The 15814-nt window shown below is 52.0% G+C and overlaps 2 protein-coding genes across 3 annotated transcripts in view; one reads left to right on the top strand and one right to left on the bottom strand.

Moving 5' to 3' along the window:
* The first annotated feature begins 2142 nt into the window (after positions 1–2142).
* On the top strand, positions 2143–5743 carry ART5 (ADP-ribosyltransferase 5). Of its 2 annotated transcripts, none has more exons than XM_032168084.2 (4): positions 2143–2458; positions 3884–4613; positions 5220–5252; positions 5462–5743. In XM_032168084.2, exons 1-4 carry the CDS (start codon positions 2273–2275, stop codon positions 5515–5517), a joined length of 1005 nt encoding a protein of 334 aa, XP_032023975.1. In that variant the 5' UTR covers positions 2143–2272; the 3' UTR covers positions 5518–5743. The 2 variants fall into 2 exon arrangements, with proteins under 2 accessions (XP_032023975.1, XP_032023977.1); XM_032168086.2 differs by having other exon boundaries at positions 3884–4409; positions 5336–5743.
* A 957-nt stretch (positions 5744–6700) lies between these two features.
* XNDC1N (XRCC1 N-terminal domain containing 1, N-terminal like) overlaps positions 6701–15814 on the bottom strand; it is a 51116-nt gene continuing 42002 nt past the window's right edge. The window contains 6 exon segments of the mRNA XM_058446642.1: positions 6701–7092; positions 8023–8152; positions 8919–8997; positions 9083–9210; positions 9771–9969; positions 15251–15343. Of these exon segments, the coding sequence (XP_058302625.1) occupies positions 6701–7092; positions 8023–8152; positions 8919–8997; positions 9083–9210; positions 9771–9969; positions 15251–15343 (1021 nt within the window).

Consider the following 15814-nt stretch of genomic DNA (forward strand, 5'->3'; position numbering starts at 1 on the left):
AGATTCGAACTAAGGAGGCTGGATTCTGAGTCCCAGTTCCAGCTCTGACTTACCAGTGATCTTGGAGGACTTCTTTATGCTATACTTCGGATCCCTGCCCACTGACTAGTTTTTTTTTAGACGGATTCTTGCTCTGTCACCAGGCTGGAGTGCAGTGGCGCAACCTTGGCTTACTGTAACCTCTGCCTCTCGGGTTCAAGCGATTCTCCTGCCTCAGCCTCCCGAATAGTGGGACTACAGGCACCTGCCACCATGCCCAGCTAATTTTTGTATTTTTAGTAGAGATGGGTTTTCACCATGTTGGCCAGGATGGTCTCGATCTCTTGACCTCGTGATCCGCCCGCCTCAGCATCCCAAAGTGCTGGGATTACAGGTGTGAGCCACCGCACCTGGCCCCCAATGACTAGATTTGAGTCCATCTCTTGGGGCCTTATTTTGGGTTCCAGGTCCTGGGATGGGAGAAGCAATCCCCCAAAGCCAGAGGGTGGAGAGGGACAAAGCAGTGATTCCAATAGATCTGGTCTTAGGGGCCGTCCCAGCAGGCCAAGCTGTCCCCAGGTGGTATCTTTTCAAGCAACTGCAAACACTCAGCTTCCTCCAGAGAGGGGGGCAGGCAGGATATGTAGGCAAATGCTTTTTTTCACCATGACGGTAAACAGTAGGATGATTCCTTATTTTAGAATCTGGGAGGGCTTTGGGATGGCTAGACTCACAGAAGGGGGCAAAAGAACTTGTCCTGGAGCTGTTTTTCTTTCCTTTTTTTTTTTTTTTTTTTGAGATGGACTTTCGCTCTTTTGCCCAGGCTGGAGTGCAGTGGCTCTATCTCAGCTCACTGTAATCTCCACCTTCCAGTTTCAGGCGATTCTCCTGCCTCAGCCTCCCAAGTAGCTGGGATTACAGGCCCCTGCCACCATGCCCGGCTAATCTTTGTATTTTTAGTAGAGACGGGGTTTCACCATGTTGGCCAGGCTGGTCCCGAACTCCTGTCCTCGTGATCCTCCCACCTCAGCCTCCCAAAGTGCTAGGATTACAGGCGTGAGCCACCGCGCCCTGCCCTGGAGCTGTTTTTCTAACAAGGACTCAGAAGCACCTCCCTCCCCACCCTCCTCCAAGCCTGGACCCACAGTATGTCTTCCCGTTTGGTCTACAGAAAGGATTCTGGGAGATAGCAGGATTCTAGGTGGAAGAAACTGACAATCTGAGGGGACGGGGGGGGGGGGGGGGGGGGACAGGGATGGGGGAAATTAATGAGCTAGACCAGGATGGAGACCTTTGGGTAGCTCTAATCTTTCGTGCCTACCTCAGCCCCAGCAGGCAGCATTTCTCAAATCCTAGCTTTCAGAACCCTCAGAAATCCTAGCTTTCAGCGACCCTCCGGCCGCTGGGGGAAGGAGGGGTGACATCCCACCTCCTCCTGGCTCAGGCTGCTAGGAAGCTCTTCCCTGAGCTACCAATTCCTCCGCTGGCCCCCATGACCTCTGACGGGGCATCCAAAACTCAGAGCCAGGTTATTTATAGATAAGCCCAGAGGAGGTGGGGGAAAGGCCAGTGTTTACAAACATGGGTCACCTGAGTCTGAGCGGCCACGAGAGCGGTCTGGGGGAGGGGAGAGCCTGGACCCTGTGGATCTGCGACCAAGGGCTCTGTCTCTGGCCCAACCCCACTGAAGGCGAATGGGGAGAGGGCCCAGAGCAGGCAGGGAGTGGGCGCTGCTCAGATGCTGGAGCACGTGGCCTAGGGTGTGGGCCAAATGCAAACTATGCAAATCGGAGTGCTCCAGGGGCGACCTCTTGGCCGGCGGGACCCCTGCGGGGCCCCCTGGCCTGGTGGGCTGGGGGCCAGGGACCGCCGGGTCAGTGCCCGCCTGAGGGAGAGGCCGAGTCTCACAAGTTCCCTCCCGCTCACTCACAGCCAAAGAGGGTCCCGCAGAAAGATCCCGCAGTCTTTAAAAAAAAGGAATTGCTTCTCAGCCCCTAGCGCTGGCGCGCCCGCTTCCGGCCCCGCGTGCGACGCTGGGAAAAGGGTGTCGGGTTATCAGCGCGGGGGCTGTAGTTAGCCTCGAGAACCTTGATTTTAGTCGGACTCCGGGGACAGCGCAGCGCCCGCCAGAGCCCTCGGCGCTCCCTCCCGCTCTTGGCTGAACTGCGGCCCCGCCTTTACCGTCCCAGAAAGGTTCCCCGGTTTGGAGACTCTGAGAAAGCGGTGTCGAGAGCGGAGACTTGGGGCGGGGAGCGGACAATAAACTCCCAGGCCACGCCCCGCCGGGGCCCTAATGCTGGACCCGGGTTCCTGTGCGCCGGGAGACAGGGTACAGATCTGCCTCGAGCCCCTCGAAACCAGGACTACAGCACCTCTGGTCCTGCTCTCACCCGGACCCCTGACCCTCACGTCTCCTCCAGGGATGGCGCTGGCGGCTTTGATGATCGCCCTCGATTGCCTCGGCCTCCACACCTGGCAGGTAACTCCAGGAACCATCTCCTGCCCCCAAGGGGGACATTAAGGGGCAGACCCTGAGGAAGTGGACTCGGGGCTGACTCCTCACAGCCCTCTCCCAGGGACTCTTCCCTAGGATTCCACTCTTAACTCTCTTCCTCTCAGGAACCTTCATCTCTGCAGGGAGCCCCAAGTTCCCATTCTGTCTCCTAGAACCCCCACCTCCATCCCTCTCTGGATTCCTCCAACATTCTTTTCCCCACCTCTCATCTCCCAGTGCAGGCACAGCCCGGCAAAGCCTCCTTGGGTTACCAGTGTGCTGCAGTCCTGGCAGCCCCTCCCAACCAAGGCTTGGCCTCCCCACCACCCCTACCCCAAATGTGGGTACAGAGCAGGGGAGGACTCAGGCGTCTCAGAGCTCACAGTGATTTGGTGTGGTGGCTGAGCACCTACCTGCAAGGGCTTCCTGCTGGATGAGAGGGAAGGAGAGCCTGAGGAGAACGGGGCTGGGGGTCAGGTAGCCGGACACTGGCTGTGTGTGATATTTGCACATCACCTGCCTGCCAGATCTTACAGCCAGAAAAGTGCTTGATAGTCATCTAGTCCCACCTCCCACCGACTGCAGGAACCTTTCTAATGACAGGATGATCCCTTTTAGGTTGTACAGAAGTAATGCTCTTTATGCTGTCTTCATAATAACCGTGAGGTTGGAAGTATCCTCAAGTCCAGAAAAGTTATGACACTTGCCCAAGACCTCACAGCTAATAGGTGGTAAAGTCAAAATTTCAGGCTGGGCGCGGTGGCTCACGCCTGTAATCCTAGCACTTTGGGAGTCTGAGGCTGGTGGATCACTTGAGGTCAGGAGTTCGAGACCAGCCTGACCAACATGGTGAAACCCTGTCTCTACTAAAAATACAAAAAATTAGCTGGGCGTGGTATTGCGCACCTGTAATTCCAGCTACTTGGGAGGCTGAGAGAGGAGAATTGCTTGAACCTGGGAGGCAGAGGTTGCAGTGAGCCAAGATCGTGCCATTGTACTCCAGCCTGGGCAACAGAGCGAGACTTCGTCTCAAAAAAACAAAAACAAATTAGCCAGGCATGGTGGCATGCACAGGTAATCCCAGTTAGTTGGGAGGCTGAGGTGGGAGAATCACTCCAACCTGGGAGGTGGAGCCTGCAGTGAGCCGAGATCTCACCACTGCACTCCAGCCTGGGCAACAGAGCAAGACTCCATCCAAAAAAAAAAAAAAAAAGGATTTCAGCCCATGTCTGTCTGACTCCAGTGCCTGTGTTATTTAAGCGTCTTATTAGGCCCTTGCCAAATTGCATATACCTGATATTTAGGGATAGAAATGAGATTCTGTGTTTCTGGATGGGTTTGCCCCCAGGACCCATGTCCAGTGCTCTGAACTTATGTTCTTTTCGGTATGGCACCTCTCTTCCTCCACAGGCCCAGGCTGTTCCCATCCTGCCCCTGGGCCTGGCTCCAGACACCTTTGACGATGCCTATATGGGTTGTGCAGAGGAGATGGAGGAGAAGGCAGCCCCCCTGCTAAAGGAGGAAATGGCCCACCATGCCCTGCTGCGGGAATCCTGGGAGGCAGCCCAGGAGGCCTGGGAGGACAGGCGTCGAGGGCTCACCTTGCCCCCTGGCTTCAAAGCCCAGAATGGAATAGCCATTATGGTCTACACCAACTCATCGAACACCTTGTACTGGGAGTTGAATCAGGCTGTGCGGACGGGCGGAGGCTCCCGGGAGCTCTACATGAGGCACTTTCCCTTCAAGGCCCTGCATTTCTACCTGATCCGGGCCCTGCAGCTGCTGCGAGGCAGTGGGGGCTGCAGCAGAGGACCTGGGGAGGTGGTGTTCCGAGGTGTGGGCAGCCTTCGCTTTGAACCCAAGAGGCTGGGGGACTCTGTCCGCTTAGGCCAGTTTGCCTCCAGCTCCCTGGATAAGGCAGTGGCCCACAGATTTGGTAATGCCACCCTCTTCTCTCTAACGACTTGCTTTGGGGCCCCTATACAGGCCTTCTCTGTCTTTCCCAAGGAGCACGAGGTGCTGATTCCTCCCCATGAAGTCTTTTTGGTTACCACATTCTCTCAGGATGGAGCCCAGAGCCTGGTGACTCTCTGGAGCTATAATCAGACCTGTAGCCACTTTAACTGCGCCTATCTGGGTGGTGAGCTGTGCATGGGGGAAGCAGGACTGGCAGTGTGGGTGAAATAAGCCAGGATGTCCTTACACAATAATCCCCGGGGCCTTCGGGAGACCCACTTGGTTAAAGGGGAAATGAGGGCTGGAAGTCAGCTGGAGTTGCTGTCCTCTGTGACTCAGGTTTTTTTGGGTTCTATAAGTGTTTTCCAGATTTGTGAACATTCTCAGATGATTCTGTATGTCCTAAAAAGGGTCCATCTGCTATATGGTCTAATAGACCAAAAGAACCTGCTTAAGGAGATTAGCAAGCAGCAGAAAGAGCCAGGGGGACTGCTTCAGGTCTCAGGGGGGCCCTGGGCTTGATGGGGCTGACAGGGCACGTATGTGCCATTCCCAAGTGCTGAGGCAGGGACAGATGGAAGAGTGACTGGGTCTTGGGTGGGAAGAGGGATGGAAAGGCAATCTGGAAAGACTTCCTGGAGGACGGAGGAGGAAGGGAAGTCAGAATTTTCCCTTTAGGTGAAGGGAAAGATAGATTGAGAGGGGAAATGGCCCTGCCAGGGCCTGGTGAGCCAGGCAGTTTGGGTGTGAGTCTATTCACACGGAGGCCTCACCCTGCTGTCTGTTGCAGGGGAGAAGAGGCGGGGCTGTGTGTCTGCGCCAGGTGAGTTGCCCTTCCATCCTCCCTCAGCTGCTTTGACTCCCCCTCACCCTGCTGATCCCTTCCTCCTCTTCTCCCTCCAGGAGGGGTGCAGCCAGAGTCACAAGCTGAGGGGGCCTCCTCTCTGCCCCCCTGGAAGACCCTGCTCTTGGCCCCTGTAGAGTTCCAGCTCTCAGGGGTTGGGCCCTGAAAGTCCAACATCTGCCACTTAGGAGCCCTGGGAACGGGTGACCTTTATATGAAGAAGAGGCGCCTCCAGCAGCCTTGAGCAGCAAGAACATGGTTTGGGACCCAGCCCTAGCAGCCTTCTCCCCAACCAGGATGTTGGCCTGGGAAGGCCACAGCAGGGCTGAGGGAACTCTGCTATGTGGTGGGGACTTCCTGGGACAAGCAAGGGAAGTACTGAGGCAGCCACTTGATTGAACGGTGTTGCAGTGTGGAGACATGGAATTTTATTGAGGTAGCCACGTGATTAAATGGTATTGCAGTGTGGAGACATGGAATTTTATGATTGGTTTATTCCATGAGACTAGACCTTCTACCCCGCTCTGGCCTTGCTAGGCTGAAGGACTGACTGAGGGACTAAAAAAAAACTTCTTGGGGCCAGGAGCAGGTGGCTCACGCCTGTAATCCCAGCACTTTGGGAGGCTGAGGTGGGTGGATCACGAGGTCAGGAGATCGAGACCAGTCTGGCTAACACGGTGAAACCCCGTCTTTACTAAAAATACAAAAAAATTAGCCGGGCGTGGTGGCAGGCACCTATAGTCCCAGCTACTTGGGAGGCTGAGGCAGGAGAATGGTATGAACCCGGGAGGCGGAGCTTGCAATGAGCTGAGATCGCGCCACTGCACTCCAGCCTGGGCAACAGAGCAAGACTCCGTCTCAAAAATAATAATAATAATAACTTCTTGTTATTATTAACACGGTCTCCTGTGCAGACCCGTGTAACCCTCTAACTTGCAAATCCAGAAGCTAGAACAGCTAAAGGGTCCTCATGACAACCATGAAGGTGGGAAAGCAGGCAGGTGATTCCTCAGCCCCACTTGTTAGGTGAGAAATGCAAAGCCAAGGAAGGAAGCAACTGATCAGAGGGTTCCCATTGAACCCCGGCCTCCCGCCTCCCCAGTCTCTTGCCTCTTGGTCCAGAACTCTGTCCATGAAAGATCTGAGGAAACTCAAAGTAGGATCCTAAGCCCAAGATACTTGGGAACACAGAGCAAGTCATTTCTCTCTGCCCTGCTCCCACAAGGGTCCATTTCAGGGGAAAGAAGGGGAAGGACCTCAAAACATCAAGAGACAGAGATTCTCACACAGCCCGGAGGCCTCTCACATCCAGAACAGAAACTTTATTGAAGCAAGAAAAGCAGCACAGGCTCCTCCCAAGGGGCTCCCCACCCTCACCCTCCTAGGCTACTGTGTTCAGCAACAGAAGAAGGGACTCTTCCGCTATATCAGGACCTTCTCTCAGTCCCCAAATCCTCCCCCTGGGGCAGGTCCCCAGCCCCCTCTGCTTCCTGCTCCCTATGCACTAGCACATGAGCTGGGGAGCAGGGGCCAGACTCTGCAGAAGCCAGAGTCCTCACCCCTCCAGTGTCCTGAAGCCCGGTTCCTGATGATTCCTGGGTCCCCACAATCCCAGGCCCTGTCAGCTCCGGGGTTTCAGGGATGGGAGGCCCCAGGTTCTGGAAGCTGTTGTGCACTCAGGTGATGGAGTGACTGAGGACGCTGGCACCGTCGGGAGGCCGGGGTGTCCCTCCCTCTGCCAGAGTTCTCCACACACCAGCTACCTCGCTTTGCAGTCGAGATATGGTCTTGGTCAGCTCTGTGAGTCTGTTGCCCAGGTCTGGAGGAGGTGGAGTACCGAGGGGCCTTTCAGAGGATGAGCCTACCCTGTACCCCTTTTACCCTTTACAGTACCCCAGGGGTTGCCCTATCCAGGATTCCTGAGGGAGAACTGGAAGAAGTGAGGAACGGGTTTGTGGGCTAGGGGTCAGGTGGGTGGGTGAAGCTGGGGCAGGTGAATCTCATCAGGGGTGGGAGGGAGGAGCTGAGGAGCTGGAAAGAAGGAAAGTCTGGGGGCCAGAGAAAGATGACAAGCCACGGGGAAAGCTGTTCCTGGACTGGGTAGATATTTGTGCGTTCACCCGCCTGCCCTCTCCCGAGTCTACAGCCAGCCAGCTCACCCCATCCTTCAGGGCCCAGTTCAGATCCCACCCCCTTTGTCCATTCTGCTATTCTATCCTCCTGCCTTCTCATGAGCCTCTCAAAATGACGTGCTCCTTCTCCCTTCAGGCGCCCATAGCAATTCGCATCTCTCTTAGCTGCACTTCATGCCCAGTGTGATGGTTTCTCTTCCTCACCAGACTGAAAGCTTCCCATGTGTCCCTGCTCTACAGTGCCCCGTCCGTCCCTCCCTCCAAGACAAGGCCTGAAACGAAGGAGGCCATAGTGATGAATGTTGGTGGAACGAGTCAATAAGTGAGTGAATGGAAAAGGTGAATGAGTGACTGGGTAAGGGAGTGAATGGGAGAATAACCGAATGCACCTGAAGGCAGGAATGAGCGCTTACGTGAAATGAGTGGGATAAATGCCCGGATGGGTCAGAGGGTAGTGGAGTGCAAGGGGCATGCTGTGCAGGTTGCCCTTCCAAGGGCAGGGCAGGATGGGACCACATATTATGCAGGCTGAATGAGGACATGATGCTGGGTATGGGGCCTTTATCCCAGCTGAACAAGGAACAGGAATGGGGAGGGCTTGGAGGTGGGCGACAAACCTTTCCGCCGGGTCTCCTCGAATTCGCGCCGGGCAGTCTCTATGTAGCGCTGTACCAGGGCCTTGATGACGCGAAGGCGGTAGGATCCACGCTCTCCCTCCCCAGGCACAGCCCCTGCCCCAGGATTGGCCTAGAATGGGGAGACAAGAGGGTGAGGGAGATTCTCTACCTCCAGCCTTCCTCTGATCACTGCCCATGTTCCCCCACCCCCAGGCAAGAAAGGCCCAAGCAAAGCCTGTGTAGACTTTTCTGTCCCTGACCCACCTAGCCCCTGGCCTCCATCTCACAGTGCGGACCTGGAAGGTAGAAGGACAGGGGCCAGAAGCTGGGGAAGGGCTGACGGTGAGAGGACCAGGAAGGGGTGGGCGAGGGCTGGGGGCTGATGGTGTGGAGGGGGAGAACCCCCTACAGACCTGGCAGTACCTGAATTAGGAAGGCACCCTCATGCCAGGCCAGACTGGGCTGGGGAGTTCCTTGGATGTCCGGCCTCTTGGCCTCCTCTCTTAGGCCACTGTCAGCCATTTAACTGCCCAGTTTGTGGGACATTTACCTTTGGCTTCTTAACATGTTTTTTTTTAAAAATGTTCAACTACGTCTCGGACCAGTTTAGGACAAAAAGGTCTGTCTGGAGCATAGTGGGTATTTCTAGCTTGGGAGGAGGGTGGCAAGGACTTCTGTTTAGGCTGCATGACACAGGGTTGGAAATTCAGGAAATGGCCAGAGCCAGGAAGAGGGAAAGGGAAGCCACGTGAGAGAGTAGGAATTGGGACAGGCTTTCTGGGGAACATACCTGGAAAGATAGATAAGCCCGGGGTATGCAGACAAATGGATGGTATAGACAATACAAGTGAAGCCTGATGCCAGGGCGACCAGCAACAAGCCGAGGAGATACTCACAAAAGTAGGGATGGGGGGATAGTCTGGCTTCTTGGTTTTGCAGCAGGAACAGCAACAGCAAATGAACAGGCAAATTCTCCTGAGAGATTTCAGTGGTGGGAAGAGGTCGGTTAGAGGACAGGGAAATGGGGGCAGAGCTAGGGAGTGGGAGCTGAGGTCATCACCTGAGAAGGTAGAAGACAGCCTTCGGGGAGGGCAGGATGTTGAAGGGCACAGGCAATGTCAGGCCCTCTCAGAAGTACGACAGATAGAGCTTGGAGCGAGCAAACTTCCACTCCACGTCAGCATCATCCTGGGAGCCAGGCAGCAGAGGGTGGTGCAAGGACCCCTTTAGCACATGGCCCTCCTGCCCACTCAAACTGTCTCTCTTCTCCACTCCTCACATCTTTGATTCTCCAGTGTGCCTATAATCCTAGCCAGCCTCTTTCTTCTCCGCAGACTTATCTCCCACCTCCCCTATCACCCGCATTTCTCCTGCCTGTCTCCCGTTTCCTCTCTCCCCACCATTGTCTTTCATCTTTCTGACATCCAGTTCCTGCCCAGCCTATTCTCCAACCTGCAGACCCTAACCCATCCATTTCCTTTCCTCTCCCTCTCATGTTCCCGTTTACTTCTCTACAACACACTCCTCTACCCAACCCTAAGGGGGAAGGAGCACTAGACTTGGTGTCTGGAGATACTAATAACATCACCAAGACCCTTATTTTACAGAGGAAAACTTGTCCAAAGCCACAAACAAGACAACAGTGGAGGCAGAGCACGACGCCACATGTCTTGCCTCTTTGCACCCTATTCCTCTCCATTCCTTTTTCCCTTTTTGTCCCTGGCCTAAACTGGCCTCTGTTGACGCACCTCGATCTTCTGGAAGGAGTTGGTGATCATAGCAATGAGCATGTTGAGCAGCACAATGACCATGACGATGGTAAAGATGCCATAGAGGGCCTGGCCCACAAACTTGGGCACCAGAAACTGAGGCATGTCCACCACGCCCACACTGTGCTCTTCCATGCCGAACATGGTCCAGAACAGAAACTGAAACATCTCATTGAAACCGGCATGCCAGGCCAAGTAAGGAACAGGAAATGAGGGGTGGGAGAAGAGCCTGAGCTCACCCCCACCCCCCAGGACCTGGCCAAGAGTGCCCACTTCCATGTAGCCCTTTGGACCAACTCGGCCAGTACAGACACTTGCTGTTTCTGAGCTCCAAATCTTATTCTTTCAGTCGACCAGTATTTACTGAGCGCACAGTAGTGTCACAGGTGCTAAGGATACATCAGTGGACAAGATAAGCACGTTCCTGTCTTCATGGCCTTATGTTCTGGGGTGCGGGGGGTGTGAAATGGATATTACTTATACCAACAATTTAAATTTGTGGCTGGGTGTGGTGGCTCACGCCTATAATCCTAGCACTTTGGGAGGCCGAGGTGGGCAGATTGCTTGAACCCAAGAGTTGGAGACCAACCTAGGCAACATAGTGAGACCCCATCTCAATTTAATTTACAAAATATTTAAAATTAAAAAATTAAAATTGTGACAAGTGCTGTGAAGGAGCAGCCCAGGATGTTATGACCTAGTCTGGGGCTGGGGAAAGCTTCTTTGAGAAGCATTCAAACTGAGCTCTGAAGAATGCGTGGGATTCCACATGTCAAAGGGAAGGAGAAGTGTGAAAAAGGGTATTCCCCAAGGCAGACGAGCTCTGGGCATCTGAGAAACTGAGAGAAGTCCAGCACGGCTGGTCTCAGAAGGCAGAGGAGAGAGAGACTTGTGAGAGGTAGTTAGGGACCAACCACCTCATGCAAGAGCTTGTAGGATAAAAACAAAAATCCTTACCGTGGCCTATGAGCAATAGGAAGCTGTGAAGAGTTCGAAGCAGAGGGGTGACGCTGATTTACACTGGAAAAGATCATGTTGGCTGCTGTGAGTAGAATGGAAGGGAAGCAAGTGAGAGAGCAGAGGTGCAGAGACCAGGTAAGAAACTGTTGTCATGGGCCAGGCATGGTGGCTCATGCCTGTAATCCCAGCACCTTGGGAGGCTGAGGCGGGCCGGTCACCTAAGGTTGGGCGTTCAAGACCAGCCAGGCCAACATGACGCAACCCCATTTCTACTAAAAAATGCAAAAATTAACCAGGTGTGGTGGTGGGTGTCTGTAATCCCAGCTATTCGGGAAGTTGAGGCAGGAGAATCGCTTGAACCGGGAAGGTGGAGGTGGCAGTGAGCTGAGATCACGCCACTGCTCTCCAGCTTGGGTGACAGAGCGAGACTCCATCTTGAAAGAAACTGTTCTCATGGGCTAGGTGAGACAGGATGGGGGTTTGGAGCACACTGGTAGCAGCTCCAGTGCTACCTCTTTCAGGCAGTCCTTCCCTTCCCTACCTCCAGCAGAAAGTTCGCCAGTCACAGACCTGACCACATTTTCCTTCCTCTTGTATTTATTTGTGAATCCGTCTCATTCCCTCCGTCTCAGCACCAGTTCAGGTATAGATTCCCACAGCTTTGCACTGGTTTGTGGGCTCTGTCTCTCTTATTATTCTGTCCTCCACGGTGCATCCAGGGTGCTCCTTCTAAATATGAACCTGACCTAATCTGTTGTGCTTTGGCTTGTCAACGTTTAAATGCTCCTAACTACCCTCAGTCCAGATGTCTACCATAAAACCTACCTAAGAATTTTAGCAAAATTATTTTTGATGCACTGGTCATGGTGGCTCACACCTGTATTCTCAGCACTTTCGAAGGCAGAAGCAGGAGGATCACTTGAGGCCAGAAGTTAGAGACCTTGTCTCTACATAAAATAAAAAAATTAGCCAGGTGTGGTGGCACACGCCTGTAGTCCCAGCTACTCAGGAGGCCGAGGTAGAAGGATAGCTTGAGCCCGGGAGTTCAAGGCTGCAGTGAGCTGTGATTGTGCCACTGCACTCTGGCCTAGGTGGCACAGTGTGACCCTGTCTCAAAAAACAATAGCAAAAAACAACTTTTGACTTACTTAGCAGTCACTCATGAATGAATAGCCCAGGAGGGCTTGGCCTTCCCTTGCCACTGTGAAGTGATGTCACCAGGAGCCACAAAGCAGGCTGGTATGAGTAGTTCCCGTCCCTGGCACTAAGAGTCACAGTAAATTCAGTTCCTTTAAGCTAACAGCCTGAAGCCAGGCTATGAACAAGAATTCTTTGTAAGAACATAGGTCTGAATACAGCTTCCATATACACTGGAACCACGAGAGAGCCTTGGTCAAGTGTGGATCCTTTAGCATCATCAATAAAACTATTAGGTAGTTGCACTCATGAAGAATTTATGATTGGGCAGCTGCTTGGGAGGCCACCTAGAGCTCCCTGGCCTCCTGGAGAAAGCCCAAGCTTCTCACCAAGACGTCCCTGAGCTTCTGACGTGGGCCCAGCTACCCTCTCTCACTTCCTTTCACAAAATTCTCTCCATGTGCCAACCATGGGAGGCATCTTGCTATTCTCCAAACATACCTCCCTGCTTTGGCGCATGCCCCCTCTCTGCTCAGAATGCCCTATATCTTCTCTGAAGTCCGTAACCTTCCTAGGTGAAGTCCAGATTCTCTCTTCTCTGTAAAGCCTTCCCTGGTCATCTAAGACAGAGGAAGGTGCTTCCTCCGCTGGGCACAATCAGTATAAACTCTCCTTTCTCACAGCACTTGTCGCAAATTGAGCTCATTTGTGCACATGGCTATCTTCTCTATGACAAAGGGTCTGGTTTATTTCTCCTGCCTGTGCTTCCAGTGCCAGGAAACAGAACCTACTAAAAGAAAGTGTCAGTAAATAGGTATGAACTCAGTGACAACAAAAAACCTGCAACAACTGAATGACTAAGAAAGTGAATGAATTTTAAAAGTGAGTGAGACTGGGTGTGGTGGCTCACGATGACATTGTGAAATGCCGTCATCTCAGCATTTTGGGAGGTTGAGGCCAGAGGATCGCTTGAGGCCAGGAGTTTGAGAACAGCCTGGGCAACACGGCAAGACCCTATCTCAACAAAAAGATAAAAAATTAGCTGAGTGTGGTGGTGCATGCCTGTAGTCCTAGCTAATAGGAAGGCTGAGGTGGGAGGATGGCTTGAGCCTGGAAAGTCGAGGCTTCAGTGAGCCATGATCACACCACTGCACTCCAGCCTGGGTGACAGAGCAAGACCTTGTCTCTAAAAAAAAGAAAAAAATTTTTAAAAAGTGAGTGAGTGGGCCGGGCACGGTGGCTCACACCTGTAATCCCAGCACTTTGGGAGGCCGAGGAGGGTAGATCACCTGAGGTCAGGAGTTCGGGACCAGCGCGGCCAACATGGTGAAACCCTGTCTCTACTAAAAATACAAAAATTAGCTGGGTGTGGTGGTGTGCCTGTAATCCCCGCTACTCAGGAGGCTGAGATGGGAGAATTGCTTGAACTTGGGAGGCAGAGGCTGCAGTGAGCCGAGATCGCGCTGCTGCACTCTAGCCTAGGCAACAGAGCAAGACCCCATCTCAAAAAATAAATAAATAGATAAATATATAAAAATAAATAAATAAATAGAACAATACATGAGTGAATAAACAAATATATAAATTAGTTATTAGCCACATTTAGGAAGAATTAAGCAGCCAAAAGAATAATGACTGTAATGGATTTTCACATTGAGTCCATAGTGATATTCAAAAAAGAGGAAAGGCTGGTGTGGTGGCTCACACTTGTAATCCCAGCACTTTGGGAGGCCGAGGTGGGCAGATCACCTGAGGTCAGTAGTTTGAGACCATCCTGGCTAACATGGTGAAACTCCGTCTCTACTAAAAATACAAATATTAGCCGGGCGTGGTAGCACAGGCCTGTAATCCCAGCTACTCAAGAGGTTGAGGCAGGAGAATTGCTTGAACCTGGTAGGTGGAGGTTGCGGTGAACCGAGGTCATGCCACTGCATTCCAGCCAGGGTGACGGAGCGAGACTCTGTCTCAAAAAAAAAAAAAAAAAGAGAAGAAGAAGAAGAAAGTAGGTGAAAACACTTCTTCACAGAAGAATGCCAGTGAATAAATGTAGAAGAAATGACAGAGGCAGAAAATCATGATCTTGAAACCACCGTTGTAATAACCAATTCAGGTAAAAATCATCTATGGATGCTAAATCCACTGGGTAAAAGGTTTTGAGGGAGCAGTGTTGTCACACAGTCTCAACATAGCTTCCTGTACTAAAAGGGCTTCCCTGGTACCATTACAATGAAGACTTTGCTACAGCAATCGGCCTCACCAATAGGCCACACTGACATCATGCACCTTCTGCTGTGATGCGGTAGAAAGTACACACAATCAACTAGGTCATGTTCTTGCCAAAACTGCTTAACTTGAATCTAATTATGATCAATAATTAATAGATAAATCCAATTTGGTCTACACTCTTCCTGCAAGACAAAGAGAAGGTCGGGGTGTGTTCGAGATTAAAGGGGACTAAAGGGATAGCACAACAAAATGTAATGTGTGATCCTAGATTGGATGTCAGATTTTTTAAACTAGAGAGACTTTTTTCCAGGCAATTGGGGAAATATCAATAAGGACTATATAGTAAATAATACTAGGGTATGAGGCCGGGTGCGGTGGCTCATGCCTGTAATCCCAGCACTTTGGGAGGCCGAGGTGGGTGGATCACGAGGTCAGGAGTTAAAGACTAGCCTGGCCAACATGGTGAAACCCTGTCCCTACTAAAAATACAAAAATTAGCTGGGCGTGGTGGCGGGTGCCTGTAATCCCAGCTACTCAGGAGGGTGAGGCAGGAGAATCACTTGAACCCGGGTAGCGGAGGTTGTAGTGAGCTGAGATCGTGCCACTGCACCCCAGCTGGGTGACAGAGTGAGACTCTGTCTCAAAAAAAAAAATATATATATATATATATATGTATATAATGGTATGGGTGTTAAATTTTTTGAGTGTGATAATACTTTTGTGGTTATGCTCTTAAAAGACATCCTGAACTGTTTAGGGATGAAGTGTCATTATATTTACAACTTCCTTTTAAATGTTTCAGGAAAAAAAAGAATAAAGGGAGCAACAGATCAAGCAAGTGTGGTAAAACATTAACAATTGGTGAAGCTGGGAGAAGGATATAGGGGTATCCACTGTACTTTTCATAGGATTGACATTTTTCAAAATAAAAAGTTTGAGGAGAAAATGGGTAAATGAATGAATGTATAAATGAACAAATGAATGAGTGACAGAGTGAATCAAAGAGGGAGTGAGCAAACAAGATAATTAGTTGAGTGAATAAATGAGGGAGGGAGGGAAAAAGGAGAGATCACTAGGGCTCCAAGCTGCAAGGTCCCAGGCTCTCCACCTCCTGTCCTGCCTCTGCCCCTGCATACTTGCCCAGCCGCTCTATCTCCTGGTAGGGCACATAGATGTTGTTGAGGCCACAGAGGAAGGTGGTCAGGATGATCATGAGGATGAACATAAACCTGGCGGGGGATGGGACGTGGGAGGGTCAGAGCAGGTCTCCACCTTGAGAGAAGTCAGGCTCCAGGAAGAGGGATGAAGGCCTCCCTGGCTCTCTGCTCAACAAGTATTCAATTTGGTTATTTATTGATTGATTGATTGATTGATTGATTGATTGAGACAGAGTCTTGCTCTGTCAGCCAGGATGGAGTGCAGTGGCACGATCTCGGCTCACTGCAACCTCCGCTCCGAGCTCAAGCGATTCTCCTGCCTCAGCCTCCCGAGTAGCTGGGATTACAGGTGTGTGCCACCATGCTGGGCTAATTTTTTTTGTATTTTTAGTAGAGACAGGGTTTCACCATGTTGGCCAGGCTGGTCTTGAACTCCTAACCTCAGGTAATCGGCCTGCCTCGGCCTCTCAAAGTGCTAGGATTACAGGCGTGAGCCACCACGCCCGGCAGGTTATTTATTTATTTATTTATTTTTGAGATGGA

The sequence above is a fragment of the Hylobates moloch genome, unplaced genomic scaffold, assembly GCF_009828535.3.
Source record: "Hylobates moloch isolate HMO894 unplaced genomic scaffold, HMol_V3 SCAFFOLD_11, whole genome shotgun sequence".
In the NCBI taxonomy this organism is placed as follows: domain Eukaryota; kingdom Metazoa; phylum Chordata; class Mammalia; order Primates; family Hylobatidae; genus Hylobates; species Hylobates moloch.